The sequence below is a fragment of the Scyliorhinus torazame genome, chromosome 21 (assembly GCF_047496885.1).
Source record: "Scyliorhinus torazame isolate Kashiwa2021f chromosome 21, sScyTor2.1, whole genome shotgun sequence".
Lineage (NCBI taxonomy): Eukaryota > Metazoa > Chordata > Chondrichthyes > Carcharhiniformes > Scyliorhinidae > Scyliorhinus > Scyliorhinus torazame.
Window position 1 is genome coordinate 30,323,107 of NC_092727.1, and position 17,359 is coordinate 30,340,465.

The window sequence follows — 17,359 nt, forward strand, 5'->3', positions numbered from 1 at the left end:
GCTTCAAGATCAAAGAAATCAGTGCCCTGGACATTGTCTTATTAAAAGTCCTCACTAGCAACGGCCCAGCAGGTCCACGTATTTCCTGTAGAATTCAACCGGGAACCCATCCCGCCCCGGGGCCTTCTCCACCTGCATGCTCCCCAATCATTTAACCAGCTCCTCCAGCCCAATCGGCGCCCCCAAGCCAGCCACCTCCTCCTCCTCCACCCTCGGGAACCTCAGCTGATCTAGGAATCGTCGCATTCCCTCCTCCCCCTCTGGGGCTCAGACCTGTACAGATCCCATAGAAGTCCTTAAATACCTTGTTTATTCTCACCGCACTCCGCACCGTATTCCCCCCTCTATCCTTAACTCCACAATCTCTCTCGCTGCCTCCCCTCTTACGAAGCTGATCTGCCAGCATCCGACTCGCCTTCTCCCCATACTCATACATCGCCCCCTGCACTTTCCTCCACTGTGCCTCTGCTTTCCCCGTGGTCAACAGGTCGAATTCCGTCTGGAGGTTCCGTCGCTCCCTAAGTAGCCCCTCCTCGGGGGCCTCTGCATACCTCCTGTCCACCCTTAAAATCTCCCCCACCAACCACGCCCTCTCCTCTCTCTTCTCCTGTGGGCCTAATGGATATTAGCTCTCCCTGACCACCGCCTTCAACGCCTCCCAGACTACCCCCGCCTGCACCTCCCCGTTGTCGTGGGCCTCCAAATATCTTTCAATACACCCCCACACCCGCCCTCATCTGCCAACAGTCCCACATCAAGGTGCCACAGCGGGCGCTGGTCCCTCTCCTCCCCAACTCCACCCAATGCGGGGCGTGGCCCGAGATGGCTATGGCCGACTATTCCGTTCCCTCCACTTTCGGGATTAGCGCCCTACTCAAAATGAAAAAATCTATCCGGGAGTAGGCTCTATGGACGTGGGAAAGAAGGAAATTTCTTGGCCAGCGGCCTGGCAAACCTCCATGTGTCCACTCCCCCCCCCATCTGGTCCATAAACCCCCTGAGCACCTTGGCCGCAGCCGGCCTCTTAGCCGTCCTGGACTAGAACGGTCCAGTGCTGGTTCCAGCACCGTGTTGAAGTCCCCCCCCATTATCAAGCTTCCTACATCCAGATCCGGAATCCGACCCAGCATGCGTTTCATAAATCCGTCATCATCCAATTCGGGGCATATACGTTCACCAGGACCACCCCCCCCCCCCCCCCCCCCCCCCCCCCCCCCCCCGCAACCTACCACTCACCATCACACATTGACCTCCATTATCCACTACAATATTCAGTGCCTCGAACGACACCCGCTTACCCACCAGTATTGCGACCCCTCTGTTCTTCGCATCCAGCCCTGAATGAAAGACCTGCCCTACCATCCCTTTCTCAGCCTAGCCTGATCTGCCACCTTCAGATGTGTCTCCTGGAGCATAACCACGTCTGCCTTCAGTCCCTTTAACTGCGCGAACACTCCCGGGCCCTCTTGACCGGCCCGTTCAGGCCCCTCACATTCCAAGTTATCAACCGGATCGGGGGCTACTCACGCCCCCCCCCCCCGGTCGAGCCATCTCCTTTTCTAGGCCGGCCACGTGCCCACCCCTCCCGCACCCTCCAGTCCCCCAGGCGGCGGACCCCCGCCCTGACTACCTCTCTTACTTCCAGCTCCCCTTTGGCCAATGCAGCAGCAACCCAGTTCCCCCCCCCCCCGATCCTCATCTACCCATTTTGCTCCCCCCATGACACTCCCGTAAGTCAGCTGACTCCTGCTGACCCCGGCCTCTCCCGCCATTCCATCGACCCCCCAGTGTGAGAATCCTCCACCCATTGGCAGTCAGTGTGCGCTCCCCTCCAGCATTGCCTTTCCCCCCCGGCCCCACCCCCGTCCTTCCCTAACGTGGGGGAAATCCCGCGCTTTCCTGAGCCGGCCCTGCCTCCCCCCGGCGCAGCTCCTTTTTGCGGCCTTACCTCAACTCCCCATCCCCGGGCCTCCACCCCCCCCTCTCTCTCCGTGGGGCCCTGCCCCTCCAACACCGACGCCCACACTCTCCCACAGCCCCCACATCAAATCCATTCACCCACCCCCACCCAGCACTCAAACAAAAAGAACATTCCCCAAACGCAGTAAACACAGTAAACATCCCCCCACTACAAACCCTCAATTTGAGTCCAACTTTTCCGTCTGTATAAAGTTCCATGCCTCATCAGGCGTTTCAAAATAGTGGTGCCGATCTTGGAACGTGACCCACAATCGCGCTGGCTGCAGCTTCCCGAACTTCACTCCCTTCTGATGGAGCACCGCCTTAGCCCGGTTGAAACCAGCCCTCTTCTTAGCCACCTCCGCACTCCAGTCCTGGTAAATTCGGATCTCCGCGTTCTCCCACCTGCTGCTCCGCTCTTTTTTGGCCCATCTCAGGACATACTCTCCGTCCATAAAGTGGTGGAACCGCACCACTACAGCCCTTGGCGGCTCGTTGGCTTTGGGTCTCCTTGCCAGGACCCAATGAGCCCCATCCAGCTCCAGGGGCCTCGGAAAGCTCCCGCGCCCATCAGCGAATTGAGCATCGTGCTCATGTATGCCCCGGCATCGGCCCTTCCACTCCTTCAGGGAGACCCAGAATCCGAAGATTCTTCCTCCTTGACCTATTCTCCAGGTCCTCGAATTTTTCCGCCCACCTCTTGTGCAGCGCCTCGTGCGCCTCCACCTTCACCGCCAGGCCCAAGAACTCGTCCTCGTTCTCCAAGGCTTTTTGCCACACCTCCCGGATCGCCGCCCTTGGGCCTTCTAGGTCTCCACAAGCTTCTCAATCGCCGCCTTCATTGGCGCCAGCATTTCTGTCCTCAGCTCCTCAAAGCAGCGTTTAAGAAACTCCTGCTGCGCCTGCGACCACTGCGCCCACGCTGCTTGGTCTCCACCCGCCGCCATCTTGCTTTTCCTCCCTCGCACTTTTCGCTGCACCAGGATCACTTTTTTAACCGCTCCACTCCTGGTCCAATCCATATAATGTCGGGGGGGGGGGGGGGGGGGGGACCTTGCTGTCACCTTCCCACACTGAAAGCCGTCGAACAATTGCCGTTGGGGCCCCTCTGATGAGCCTGAAAGTCCGTTCCCGGCGGGAGCTGCCGAACGTGCGACCTACCTAGGCATAGCCGCAACCGGAAGTCGCTCGATCACGTCTTAAGGGTTCCCTTTGGTGTCACTAACGGGGTCTCGGTCTTCCAACGAGAGATGGACCGAATGGTTGACCAGTACGGTTTACGGGCAACATTCCCGTATCTCGATAATGTCACCATCTGCGGCCATGACCAGCAGGACCACGACACCAACCTCCGAAAATTTCTCCAGACCCCAAAAATCCTTAACCTTACATACAACAAGGATAAATGCGTGTTTAGCACCGACCGCCTAGCCATCCTCGGCTACGTAGTGCGAAATGGAGTTATTGGCCCCGACCCTGATCGCATGCACCCCCTTATGGAGTTCCCCCACCCTCACTGCTCCAAGGCCCTGAAGCGCTGCCTTTTTTAGATACTACGCCCAGTGGGACCCCAACTCTGTGGACAAGGCCCGTCCCCTGATCCAATCCACAGCTTTTCCCCTGTCGATAGAGGCCCGCCAGGCCTTCAGCCGCATCAAAGCAGACATTGCAAAGGCCACGATGCACGCCATTGCCGAGTCCCTCCCCTTCCAGGTCGAGAGCAATGCGTCCGACGTAGCTCTGGTGGCCACCCTCAACCAAGCGGGCAGACCGATGGCCTTCTTCTCTCGTACCCTCCATGCTTCAGAAATCCGCCACTCCTCAGTCGAAAAGGAGGCCCAGGCCATAGTAGAAGCTGTGCTACATTGGAGGCATTACCTGGCCGGCAGGAGATTCACTCTCCTCACGGACCAACGGTCGGTTGCTTTCATGTTTGATAATGCACAGTGGGGCAAGATAAAAAAACAACAAAATCTTGCGGTGGAGGATCGAACACTCCACCTACAACTACGAGATCTTGTATCGTCCCAGGAAGCTAAATGAGCCTCCTGACGCCCTGTCCCGCGGCACATGTGCCACCGCACAAGTGGACCGCCTCTGAGCCCTCCACGAGGACCTCTGCCACCCAGGGGTCACTCGCTTTTTTCATTTTGTGAAGACCCGCAACCTGCCCTCCTCCATCGAGGAGGTCAGGACAGCCACCAGGGACTGCCAAATCTGTGCGGAGTGCAAACCGCACTCCTACCGACCAGAAAAAGCGCACCTGATAAAGGCTTCCCGTCCCTTTGAACATCTCAGCATGGACTTCAGAGGCCCCCTCCCCTCCACTGACCGCAACACGTACTTCCTGAACGTGATTGACGAGTACTCCCGGTTCCTATTCGCCATCCCCTGCCCCAACATGACCGCAACCACCGTCATCAAGGCCCTCCATATCATCTTTGCACTGTTCGGGTTCCCCGCTTACATACATAGTGATAAGGGGTCCTCCTTTATGAGCGACGAACTGCGTCAATTCCTGCTCAGCAAGGGCATCGCCTCGAGCAGGACGACCAGTTACAACCCCCGTGGTAACGGTCAGGTAGCGAGGGAGAACGGAACGGTCTGGAAGACCGTCCTACTGGCCCTACGGTCCAGGAATCTCCCAGTCTCCCGCTGGCAGGAAGTCCTCCTGGATGCCCTCCACTCCATCCGGTCACTGCTTTGTACCTCAACCAACCAGACACCTCACGAACGTCTCCTTGTCTTCCCCAGGAAGTCCTCCTCGGACCTCGCTCCCAACCTGGCTGGCAGCACCCGGACTCATCCTGCTCCGAAAACACGTGCGGGCGCACAAGTCGGACCCATTGGTCGAGAGGGTCCATCTGCTCCATGCTAACCCCCAGTACGCCTACGTGGTATACCCCGACGGCCGACAAGATACGGTCTCCCCACGGGACCTGGCGCCCGCCGGAACCCCACACACACCTCAGCCACCAGTCCCACCCTCCCCCCACCCACCGACGCTCCTCGCAGGCGCTCCCTTCCCAGGTCAACCGTTTTCCCCACCAGCGCCGTCTAGGGGTGCCGAAGCTGCCATGGAGATCAAAGCCACGCTCCCGGAGTCACAGACGCCCACGCCTCCACCGGCGTCAGCGCCGAAGCTCCGACGATCACAGAGGACAGCCAGGGCCCCCGATCGACTGATTGCTTCATTGCAAATTGTAGACTGTAAACTGTAAATTAATTGCTCCATTTTAATTGTAAACTGTAAATGTAAACCATCAAATGTACATAACTATCAGAATTGTAAATAGTTACAAAACACTGTACGGAGGTATTACGGTACCTCCATAACTAATTCTACCACGTTGCCATGTTTTGTAGTTTCAGGCCACCAACCCCGCCGGACTCCTTTTTAACAGGGGGTGAATGTGGTATTGTAGGTATTACGGTACCTGATAGGCTGAAGCACTATTGGTAGAAACTGTATGCTTTCTCTTGGTTAGGATGTATGGTAGCTCCGCCCTGCTAGGCGGGGTATAAGAACCCATGCCGCCCCAGCAGCCTTCATTCTGTACCCGAGCTGCTGGGGGAAACATCTAGCTTAGTAAAGCCTTCAGTTGGACTACAACCTCGCTTTAGTGGTCATTGATCGTGCATCATCACCTAATTACCTACTCCCAGAATCAAGGATATTGCATGATCCACGTGTATGCGCTGGATCGCCTTCTCGTGGTTGGATGCATTTACATTAAATTGTTAACCCTTCATTAACTTTGCAATATACATATTGTCACAGACAGTATCCAAGGATTATTCAATGATGTTGATGATACATGAACATGAATCCGATGCAAATTCAAATTAAAAATGACGGGCGGCACGGCGGCACAGTGGTTAGCACTGCTGCCTCACGGCACCAAGGACCCTGGTTCGATCCCGGCTCTGGGTCACTGTCCGTGTGGAGTTTGCACATTCTCCCCGTGTTTGCGTGGGTTTCGCCCCCACAACCCAAAGATGTGCAGAGTAGGTGGATTGGCCACGCTAAATTGCCCCTTACTTGGAAAAAAAGAATTTGGCACTTTAAATTAAAAAAAAACTCCGTTAAAAAAAAAAATGTAAATGGCAACATATCTCCAAAGGTATTGCTCATGAAGAATACCCTTTTCAATAACAACGGGGATATGATCAACAAAACATGACAGAAAAAGGGTAACAGGAACTAAACGTGGCACTGACAGGAAGTGTCCGCCATATGCAAGACTTTTAATATAACTCGTCGAACTCCAGTGGCTTTGTACAATAGAAATGAAGACCAAGTGCAGTCTTTGGAGAAAGTGAATCTTAAGGTGGGGATAATCGGCCCAGGCCATAAACATATAATTCATGCTCCATTCTAAAGTCATAAATGCGGTCTTCATTTTCATAAGGGCACCTGGGTAATAGATTGTAAGAATAAACTGGTCAAAGTGTCTAATAATTTCCAGAGAACACAATACTGTGGCGTTTTATTCTTTCTACTTAATTGTCAAGCCTTATGGCAATTGGGAAACAGCAGTAGAGTTCATTGGAACCTAGCGCTTACAGATTGAGGAGCTGAAAAGACTCAACACTGAAAGACTACAGTGGTGTCATTATTGGGAGAGTGTAAAAACAGTGGGCGGGATTCTCTGTTCTTGCCCGTTGCGAGCGAGAATGGAAACTTTGGCGTTCCAGCCAAAACCCCATTCACCCTTAGCAGCACCAGGACATCCCAGCTGCGAGGGAGACAAATCAGATGAAAAATCATATTGGTTAAGAATGTCTGCCTGACTGGCGGGTAGGCTGGAGGAATGCCTCCCAAAGGTGAGAGGTGAAGATCAGACGGGGTTCGTCAAAGGGAGGCAGCTCTTTTCAAACGTTAGAAGGGTATTGAACATTTTTATGGCACCGGCGGAGGGGAAGGAAACAGAGGTGGTTGTGGCATTGGACGCTGAGAAGTCATTTGACCGGGTAGAATGGGGGAAATTGATGGCAGTTCTGGAGTGGTTTGGGATTGGACCAAGATTTGTGAACTGGGTAAAGCTACTATATAAGGAGCCGAGGGCAAGTGTCCGCACAAACAACATCAGCTCGAGACACTTTTCTCTCCACCGTGGGACTAGGCAGGGATGTCCTATGTCCCCCCTGCTGTTTGCACTCGCGACTGAGCCATTGGCCATCGCATTAAGAGGTTCGGGAGTATGGAAAGGAATAGTGTGGGGGGGGGGATAGAGCATAGCGTGTCCTTATATGCCAATGACTTGCTGTTATACGTGTCGGATCAGAGTGTGTCGATAGGGGGAATATTGGAGCTGCTTCGAGTATTTGGGTCTTTCTCTGGGTACAAACTAAATCTAGACAAGAGTAAGTATTTTGTGGTGTCTCGGCCGGGGGTGGGGGGGAGCTGCCATTCCGTGGGGCAGGGACTCACTTTAGGTACCTGGGGGTGCAGGTTGCCCGCGATTGGGGGGGGGGGGGGGGCTCCGCAGGTACAACATTTCTAGTTTGGTGGGGAGAGTGAAAGCTGATCTGGCAAGGTCGGATGGTCTCCCTTTGTCACTGGCGGGTCGGGTACAGGCGGTTAAAATGAACGTGTTGCCGCGATTTCTGTTTATTTTTCAATGCCTGCCGATTTTCCTGCCAAAGGCTTTTTTCAGAGAGATTGAAGGAAGGATTACTTTGTTCATATGAGGAGGGAAGGTGGCCAGAGTTAGAAAGGTGTTGCTACAGAAGGGAAGGCAGGTTGGGGATTTGGGTCTTCCGAACCTGATGTATTGCTACTGGGCGGAGAATGTGGAGAAGGTGCGGAGCTGGGTCAGAGGGGTTCATTCCCAGTGGGTCAGAGTGGAGGACAGTTTGTGCAGGGAGTCGGGATTGAAAGCACTAGCAACAGCGCCGCTCCCGATAGCCCCAGGGAGCCCGGGGAAATATTCAGGGAGTCCGGTAATAATAGCTTCATTGAGAATTTGGAGGCAGTTTCGCCAACACTTCGGGTTTGGGGCAGGCGTCAAGGGAAATGCCGATTCGGGGGAACCACAGATTTGAGCCAGGGAAGTGGGATGGAAATTTTCGGAAATGGGAGGAGAAGGGGGATTAAGACACTAAAAGATTTGTTTCTTAGGGGTCGGTTTGCAGGATTGAAGGAGCTGGAAGCGAAGTATGGGCTGGAGCAGGGGGAAATGTTTAGATACATGCAGGTTCGAGATTTTGCCAGAAAGGAGATACAGAGCTTCCCGGTGGAGCCGTCCTCCACATTGCTGGAGGAGGTGCTGACGACGGGGACTGGAGAAGGGGGTAGTGTCGACAGTTGACGGAGCTATTTTGAAAGAGGAGAAGGCACCACTGGAAGGGATCAAAGTAAAGTGGGAGGAAGAGTTGGGAAAGGATATGGAGGAGAAGTTCTGGTGTGAGGTGCTCCGGAGAGTGAATGCCTCCACCTCGTGCACGAGGTTGGGGCTGATACAGCTGAAGGTGGTATACAGAGCACACCTCACGAGGGCGAGGATGAGCCAATTCTTTGAAGGAGTAGAAGACGAGTGTGAAAGTTGCAAGGGGGGGGGGGGGGCGGGGGGGAGCGCGCTAATCACGTTCATGTGCTTTGGTCCTGTCCAAAGCTAGAGGATTACTGGAAGGAGGTGTTTAGGGTAATTTCTAAAGTGGTGCACGTGAAACTGGACCTGGGCCCCCGGGAGGCCATATTCGGGGTGTCGGACCAGTCAGTGTTGGAAATGGGTGCGGAGGCAGATGTTGTAGCCTTTGCCTCGTTGATCGCCCAAAGGCGGATCCTGATAGGTTGGAGAGCAGCCTGGCGTGGCGGGGGGACCTGTTGGAATTCTTGACTCTTGAGAAGGTTAAGTTTGAACTGAGGGGAAGGATGGAGGGGTTCTACAATTCATGGGCATTATTTATTATGCACTTTCAAGAACTGGATAACATCGAACATTAGTTGGGGCGGGTGGGTGGGAAGGTTGGGGGGAGGGGGCTGTATGTGATAATGGCGACTATGGGTGATCGCTAATTCCTTTTTGTCATCTGTTTGTGTGAACATGCGGGCTAATGTTTGGGGTTTGGTGGGAGGATGGGATCGTTGTTATGGGTGAGGAATTGAACTGAAGAAAAGAGCATTAGACTGGGATGACCAGTTAGAATAGTGCATTATGGACATTAATTCGGGTTGCAGGGAGTGAACAAAGGGATTGGGCAAAGCATGGGCGAGAGGGGGATGGGTAACTATTAGGACCGGTTCTTTGCACAAAGGATGCTGCAAAGGATGCTGGGAGAAAGAGGCCCAAGGAGGAAGAATGTATAATGGGCCTATCAGGATCAGTGGTTGTTAAGGTCAGGTTATATGGCCAGGTCAAGGAATGTGGGAAAAGGACCTATAAGAATCTTGTATTCGTACCATTACCTTATTTGGTCGTGGGTATGTGAAACTCGATGCTGAATCCTGTCTGTGAAATCAGATGCTGTGCTCCTTTGTTCCACTCGCTCTGGAAGTTTCAAGAGACAAGTTGTCTCCTGCCTTTTATCAGAGTGAGTGGAGCTTGCAAGCTATTTGAAATAAAATAAATCAATATCTACAATCCGACTTGGTATATTTACTGAGACCAGACTGAGGGAATAACCCCAAAATCGTCATGGGGATTGACATATTTGTTACTGATTATTGTTTATTGTTAGTGGGTGTAAATTTGGGAGAAAATGTGAAAAAGGAGAATAACATTTTTTTAAAAAAGAATGTCTGCCTGATCTTTGTCGTGTGTCTTGACATTATTATGACCACTTTTTAACACTAAGCCCACAGAAATCTTTCATTACTTTACAAAACAACCCAATATTAAAATTTACATTTTTCTGGACACTCACCCAAAACAACAAGATTAATAGCAGTCTTCAAGTCATAGATTCCTTCATTTTTCACTTTGCAGGTGTACAGTCCGGAGTCTGTTGAACGCAGGGATGATATTTTAATGGAAGCACTCCCCAGCAGGTAATCTGCTGCAAAGGAGATTCGTCCTCTCAGTTTTGCACTTAGATTCTGATACACTGCACCTGAAGAATATGCGATCACCTATGATTCAAACGGAATATAATTAGATCAGTCTCTAAGAGCATAATTGCAACTAATTTTCAAGCAAAAGTAGAGCCCCTGAAATTTGTGCTCAAGATAGATGCTGCAAGATTTGGCTCTGCCTAGAATATTATTTAGGGTACAGCAGTACTGGTCATTCAAGGAAATGATCCAAGCACTTTACATTTATCATAGAATCATAGAATTTGCAGTGCAGAAGGAGGCCATTCGTCCCATCGAGTCTGCACCGGCCTTGGAAAGAGCATCCTGCTTAAGCCCACACCTCCACCCTATCCCCGTAACCCAGTAACCCCACCCAACCTTTTTGTACACTAAAATGCAATTTATCATGGCCAAACTGCCTAACCCGCACATCTTTGGACTGTGGGAGGTAACCGAAGCACCCGGAGGAAACCCACGCAGACACGGGGAGAAAGTGCAAACTCCACACGGACAGTCCCCGAGGTCGGAATTGAACCCGGGTCCCTGGAGCTGTGAGGCAGCAGTGCTAACCACTGTGCCACCATGCCGTCCATCATCATTTAACTGCCGACCTGTAATTTTAAAGGGTGTAATCTTGTGATTTTTCATACGCATTTCTTCAAAGACTCACAGTGAGAAATCGACCAGAGAGAAGGAAATGAAAAGACTTTTGTGATGATTTTAATGTCTGGTCAGCCATTCATAGACTGCCAATTGTCAAGGATGTGTGTTGGTCAAGATCATCTTTTGGAGCTTAAGTATCTTCATCGTATGATGTTCATACTTCCCCAGACAAATACCAGGGATGCTATTGGGCATAATAACGCGAATAGTTTTGCACCCAATCGACACTAACACATGAAATCATCTTTTATGGCCTACAAATGTGTTATGACCCCCTAAGGAATCAGGACCTACATTGTGTCAGATTCAACTCCTACACATTGGAATATGAACTCCCCAGGTGCTGTACAAAAGGATATTGGAAGCAATGTTTGGGATTCCGATCCTCCTACCAGTCCCAGGGTACTGCCATAGACAAGGGCTGGTACCATTGGGGGCTTGCACTCTACTTCCGTCTCGCATTGGAGCTTGGCTAACGCTCCATCCAACAGGAACACTAGTAATGGTGTAAGTGGAGAATGGGGCAAACTCTCTAACCAGCATTCCAGTAATGAAACAAATGGTAATGGGAAAGGATCATGTGGATGGGAGGGTCTTTGTGTTCACAGCCAAACTCCTATTCCACAGCAAGGTAATGAGCAATTGGGCAGGGCTTCTTCCCAATTGGAGGAACACCCACAGGATATAAATCCCTACCTGGGAGCAGGTCAGGGAAGAGGACTGAGGGGAGTGGAGTAGAGTACTGTATGGTATTGTGGAGTACTATTGATGTAGTAGAATAAACTTGTTGTATCCTGTATATCTGGCTATGCAAGAAGTCTTTGCCTTTGGTCACAACAAGATTCATATCAGATCATCACAGCTAATGATGCATATTAATGTTTTAAGCATACAGTCCACAATGCATGTTCTCTGCGGCTTGGTATGTTCCAGAAATTAGGTGGTCAAGCATAAAACTGGAGCCAATCTTTACATACTTTCAAAAACATTTATTTGCAGAGATACATATTACAAACATGCACATCCTGATCCAACCCCCACAGCCTCTGCCTGTGTCTGCTTATTGGAGCAGAAGTGAATTCCTGTTTATGTCCACCACGGGCATGTAATTAAATATGATTAACGCAGCTAAGTGACAAAGATCAGCAAGAATTAATACTACGATAATCCATAATAAACGACAATGCTTTATTTTTGTCACATGTACCAATGGCTGTTCAAATTTCCTCCTGTTTTTCAAAGCGGTCACTCACAGATAGATCATGAGCTACATTGCAGCACAAGACAGTAACTGAAAGACAGTAATGAAATCACATTAAACAGCGGAAATGATTGGTTGGGTTAAAAAAAGATCCTGACAGCGATTTTTGCAGAATCCATCAGATTCAATGCAGTTTTTGGCACCAAGAATTTTTAAAATGGCAACTAGTGGCAAACATACAGTTTCTCACCATTGCCCTTGATATGAACTTGCTAAACTGATTTTGTTCTGAGCAGCACAGAGCGTATCTTTTCAATTGTCTTTCAAGAACTATTGCTGAATTTGTCGGCGCTGCTTCTGCTAGGATCTGATGGGAAATGAAAGTGCAACAGGAGGAGAGCACTGAAACTGATATACAACCGCTCACCTGAAACCGTCACGAGCATATAAAAAGCATCTGCAGTGCTCTAAGGAGAGACAAAGACGCAATCAAAAGCACAAAAGGATTTGCCCAATGTTCAAAAATAACAAAAAGCAGCAGGAACCAGTTAGGAAAGAGCAAGGAAAGAAAATAACTTTCTCAGTGAAGGTGTCGGACCACTACTGGAGAGGTTGCAACATTGATGAAAGAAGTTGAAAGAATAAGTCAACCTTCCAATGAAGATGTCTTAAAAAGATACTCAGGAAAGAAAGGCCACCAGAGGTCACAAAGCTAAACTTCTTTGAGGGAAGTATTTTTCCTGAAGTCGACAACAAGTGATATCTTATTGGGTGCACAAAACGAAGAACAAATAATTCAGTATCCTTTGTACTTGCCATTTTGCACCCCAATGCAAAACATTAAGGTCTGGAGTTTCACTTGGAAATTGTCTCCGTGCAATTTGGCTAAAAGCAGCTTCACCAGTGCAAAAGCTCACCAAATGTTAAGTATAACTGTTAGGATGCCGGACGAGTACGCAACAATTTGCAATTTATGAGACTGTGCAGAAATGTTACTACACCACAGGTCTGACCCATAGGTATCTTTTATGTTAAAAGAAACTTGAACTTAAACACAGAATTAACCATATTAGCAACAAAGAAGGTGCTTTACAGTTAACAGTTACAGCAGGTCTTTAGTGAAAAAGAAAACATTAGCTTACTTCCTAAACCTGCCACTATATTCCAATTAAGCAAACCAATATATTTTAAATGCCACTCATGAATAAAGTTAACAACCAGGTTTCTACTTCAGACCATAATATCATAAGACATAGGAGTATAATTTGGCCATTAGGCCCATTGAATCAGCTTTGCCATTCAATCATGGCTGATATTTTTCTCATTTTCCTCATAACCCCCGATTACCTTATTAGTCAAGAAACTATCTATCTCTGTCTTAAAGACACTCAATGACTTGGCCTCCACAACCTCCTACAGCATTGAGTTCCACAGATTCACCACCCTCTTGCTTTTCTCAGTGCAGGAGCGAGAATCTTTTAGGGCCAAACTGAAACACCTCTGATCAAGATGAGTTCGAGGACCAACTGCTTTTTCAGATAGACCTGGCTCCTCCAATTAATCAGATCATCTGTACCCAAAGCAAAAGGCATTTGTTTGTCTCTTCTTGCATGATGTCCCTTGACTTGTTTTGCCAGGATCAAAGAAAATACCCCTCATAAATTATCTACATCCCAGGATTCTTTCAAACATAAACAAGATCCCATTCGCAAGTTTTCTATAAATAACTAAATCATTCTCAAGATCTATTAGCAGAACATTTCACCTGCAAATCAATGCTTACCTAACTTTTATGACATCTTAATCACAGTCATACTGTCTGTATGCATCTTAACCAGGTTTTAATAACATGACTGAAAAAACTGTAAAAAGTGACAATTTCTTACATTCGTCGCAACTTATGTCTGGTGCAATTCAAGTTTCCTTTCGCGTTAGTTTTAAAAACATTGCACCACAAGTAGACGCACAAAATTAGCCATGCCCCCAGGATGAAGTGATTAGCATTGGGAGTTTTTGCTGATTATGCTTGTTCGTGCTCCTTCAAAGGGGCTAGAAAATTTAATCTAGTTCTTTTGGGTGTAAGTACTCTAAAGCATGTTTTAAAAGCTCTTCTTTTTATTTTCCAAGAAAACTGACCCCTCCCCAGTGTAATTAGAAAATAATATATGCATATTTAAACGTGTATTTGGGTCACTGAAAATTGGATTCCTCAGAGGTTAAGGATTTTCACCATGATGGAGAGACAAAAATAGTGAAAATCTCCTGACCTTGATCGTGGCACTTCCCATTTTAATGGGATCAGGATTGGAGGGGAGGTGCATTTCATGCACGCAGGGTTACGGAAGCAGCAGGCATTTAAATCATCAGCTGGGAATTTGGTAGACCAGGAGTGTGAAACCCAAATATGCAAATTAGACAAGGTGAGAGCTGGTCTGAACTTGATGGATTCATTTGGATAGCCAGGGTTCCCCGTAACGTACCTTTTTAGATCTGGTCCAAGGACACATTTGGGGGAAGGTCAGGTGGCCTTTGGAAGTGTTAAAAGTAAACATAAATGTGTGTACACTTGTAAAAACCGATTGAAACTATCAACAGACCGATCAAACATAAGCCTGATGATTTCCATTGCATGATTAATGCTGTGTGGTAGTATGCATTAGGGGTCATGTGGGACTGTGAAGCCATGATGTCATTGGCTGACAGATCCCGGGTCCTGGTTGGACGTTGACCTCTAGCTCCGCCCTGAAGGCGGAGTATAGGTACCTGGAGTCCTCCCCCGCAGGCAGTCTACTACTGAACTGCGGGGGAACAGTCACGCTTAATAAAGCCTCATCAACTTCACTCTATTCGTCTCTCGGAGTCTTTGTGCGCTACAATTTGTTAAGCGTGACTAAAGGACTATGGAGTTCAGGATCATCCCGGAATGCCTGAGGATCAGCCCCCACGCAGTGAACGCGGCAGCAGCTTTCAAGCACTGGCAGACTTGTTTTGAGGCCTACCTCAGAACGGCCACCGGCCGGGTCACAGAAGACCAAAAACTACAGGTCCTGCACTCGAGGTTAAGCACGGAGATTTTCTCTCTCATCGAAGACGCAGAGGATTTCCAGACGGCGTTCACAGCACTAAAAAGTCTCTATGTCCGCCCAGTAAACCAGATCTACGCTCGCTAAAAACTCGCAACGAGACGGCAAAGTCCCGGAGAATCGATAGATGAATTCTACGCCGCGCTACTAATTTTGGGACGAGCCTGCAGCTGCCCGTCGGTGAACGCAAATGAACACACGGACATATTAATGCGCGATGCTTTTGTGGCAGGTATGAACTCCTCCCAAATCCGCCAAAGACTTCTAGAAAAAGGGTCACTAGGACTCTCAGAGGCACGGGCCCTAGCAGCTTCCCTAGACGTGGCCGCGCGAAATACCCACGCCTACGGCCCCGACCGCGCGGCAGCCCATTGGGCTCCGTACGTACCAGTCACGACAAACCCACCCCCCCCCCGGACACCCCACAGGCTTGCGCGGTCCAAACGCCAAGTCGCACCGGGGGCGCCCGCTGCTATTTCTGCGGCCAGGCGAAACACCCCCGGCAGCGCTGCCCGGCCCGCGCAGCGATCTGCAAGAGCTGCGGGGAAAAGGGCCATTTCGCGGCTGTGTGCCGGTCCCGCGAGGTCGCCGCTGTCCCGGGAGAACAGGGAGCCCTGCACGCCGTTTACGCTCCCCAACCCCCCCAGCGCCCCATGTACGACCCGCAGGCGCAGCCACTATGGGTCCCGACCACCGCGGTCCCGGGAGAACAGGGAGCCCTGCACGCCGCTTACGCTCCCCAACCCCCCCAGCGCCCCATGTACGACCCGCAGGCGCAGCCACTCTGGGTCCCGACCACCGCGGTCCCGGGAGAACAGGGAGCCCTGCACGCCGCTTACGCTCCCCAACCCCCTCCCCCGCGCCCCACGTATGACCCGCCGGCGCTACCAATTTTGGGTCCCGACCACCGCTGTCCCCAGAGATGAGGGAGCCCCGCGCGTTCCTAACGCTCCCCAACCCCCCCAGCGCCCCATGTGCGACCCGCAGACGCCGCCATTTTGTGTCCCGGCCACCACGAGGGGAGGAAGGGCGCCGCCATCTTGGACCACCCCAGACCTGTACGACGCATGGGGGTGGCCATTTTGTCCACCCCCGCCGCCATCTTGTGACCCCCCAGCCATGTGCGATGCATGGGGGCAGCCATTTTGTTCACCCCCGACGCCATCTTGGACGGCTCCACGGGGTTCGAAGAAGACGCTCAACTACTACAACCACGTCTCGCTTCAATGATGCTGGACCAAGCTCGGCCCCGGACACTCCAGACGACGACGACAACGGTGCTGATAAACGGGCACGAGACACCATGCCTAGTCGACTCCGGGAGCACGGAGAGCTTTATCCACCCCGACACGGTAAGACGCTATTCTTTGACCACCCATCCCAGCGCACAAGATTTGCCTAGCTGCAGGATCCCACTCCGTACAGATCAAAGGCTTCTGCATAGTTACCCTAACGGTGTAAGGGAGGGAGTTCAAAAACTACAGGCTCTACGTCCTTCCCCAACTCTGCGCTCCCACATTACTGGGATTAGACTTCCAGTGCAATCTACAGAGCCTAACCTTCAAACTCGGCGGCCCAATACCCCCACTCACTATCTGCGGCCTCGCAACCCTCAAGGTGCAACCCCCGTCCTTGATTGCAAACCTGACCCCGGATTGCAAACCCGTCGCCACTAGGAGCAGACGGTACAGCGCCCAGGACCGGACCTTCATTCGGTCCGAAGTCCAGCGGTTAGTAAAGGAAGGCATAGTCCAGGCCAGCAATAGTCCCTGGAGAGCACAGGTGGTAGTAATAAAGACAGGGGAGAAGCAAAGGATGGTCATAGACTATAGCCAGACCATCAACAGGTACACACAACTAGACGCGTACCCTCTCCCCCGCATATCCGACATGGTCAATCGGATTGCCCAATATAAAGTCTTCTCCACCGTGGACCTCAAGTCCGCCTACCATCAGCTCCCCATCCGCCCAAGTGACCGCAAGTACACAGCCTTCGAGGCAGACGGGCGATTATACCATTTCCTAAGGGTCCCATTTGGCGTCACAAACGGGGTCTCGGTCTTCCAACGAGAGATGGACCGAATGGTTGATCAACACGGGTTGCGGGCCACGTTCCCGTATCTCGACAATGTAACCATCTGCGGCCACGATCAGCAGGACCACGACGCCAACCTCCAAAAATTCCTCCAGACCGCTAAAGCCTTGAACCTCACGTACAACGAGGACAAGTGCGTTTTTAGCACCAACCGGCTAGCCATCCTGGGCTACGTAGTGCGCAATGGGATAATAGGCCCCGACCCCGAACGTATGCGCGCCCTCATGGAATTTCCCCTCCCGCACTGCTCAAAGCCCTGAAACGCTGCCTGGGGTTCTTTTCATACTACGCCCAGTGGGTCCCCCAGTACGCAGACAAGGCCCGCCCCCTAATACAGACCA

The 17,359-nt window shown here is 50.9% G+C and overlaps 1 protein-coding gene across 1 annotated transcript in view; it reads right to left on the bottom strand.

The window, feature by feature from the left end:
- The window catches only part of clmpa (CXADR like membrane protein a), a 205,849-nt gene that overhangs the window by 24,758 nt on the left and 163,732 nt on the right, over positions 1-17,359 (bottom strand). The window contains exon 3 of the mRNA XM_072486663.1: positions 9,829-10,033. Coding sequence (XP_072342764.1) covers positions 9,829-10,033 — 205 coding nt within the window. The remainder of the gene's footprint in view (positions 1-9,828; positions 10,034-17,359) is intronic.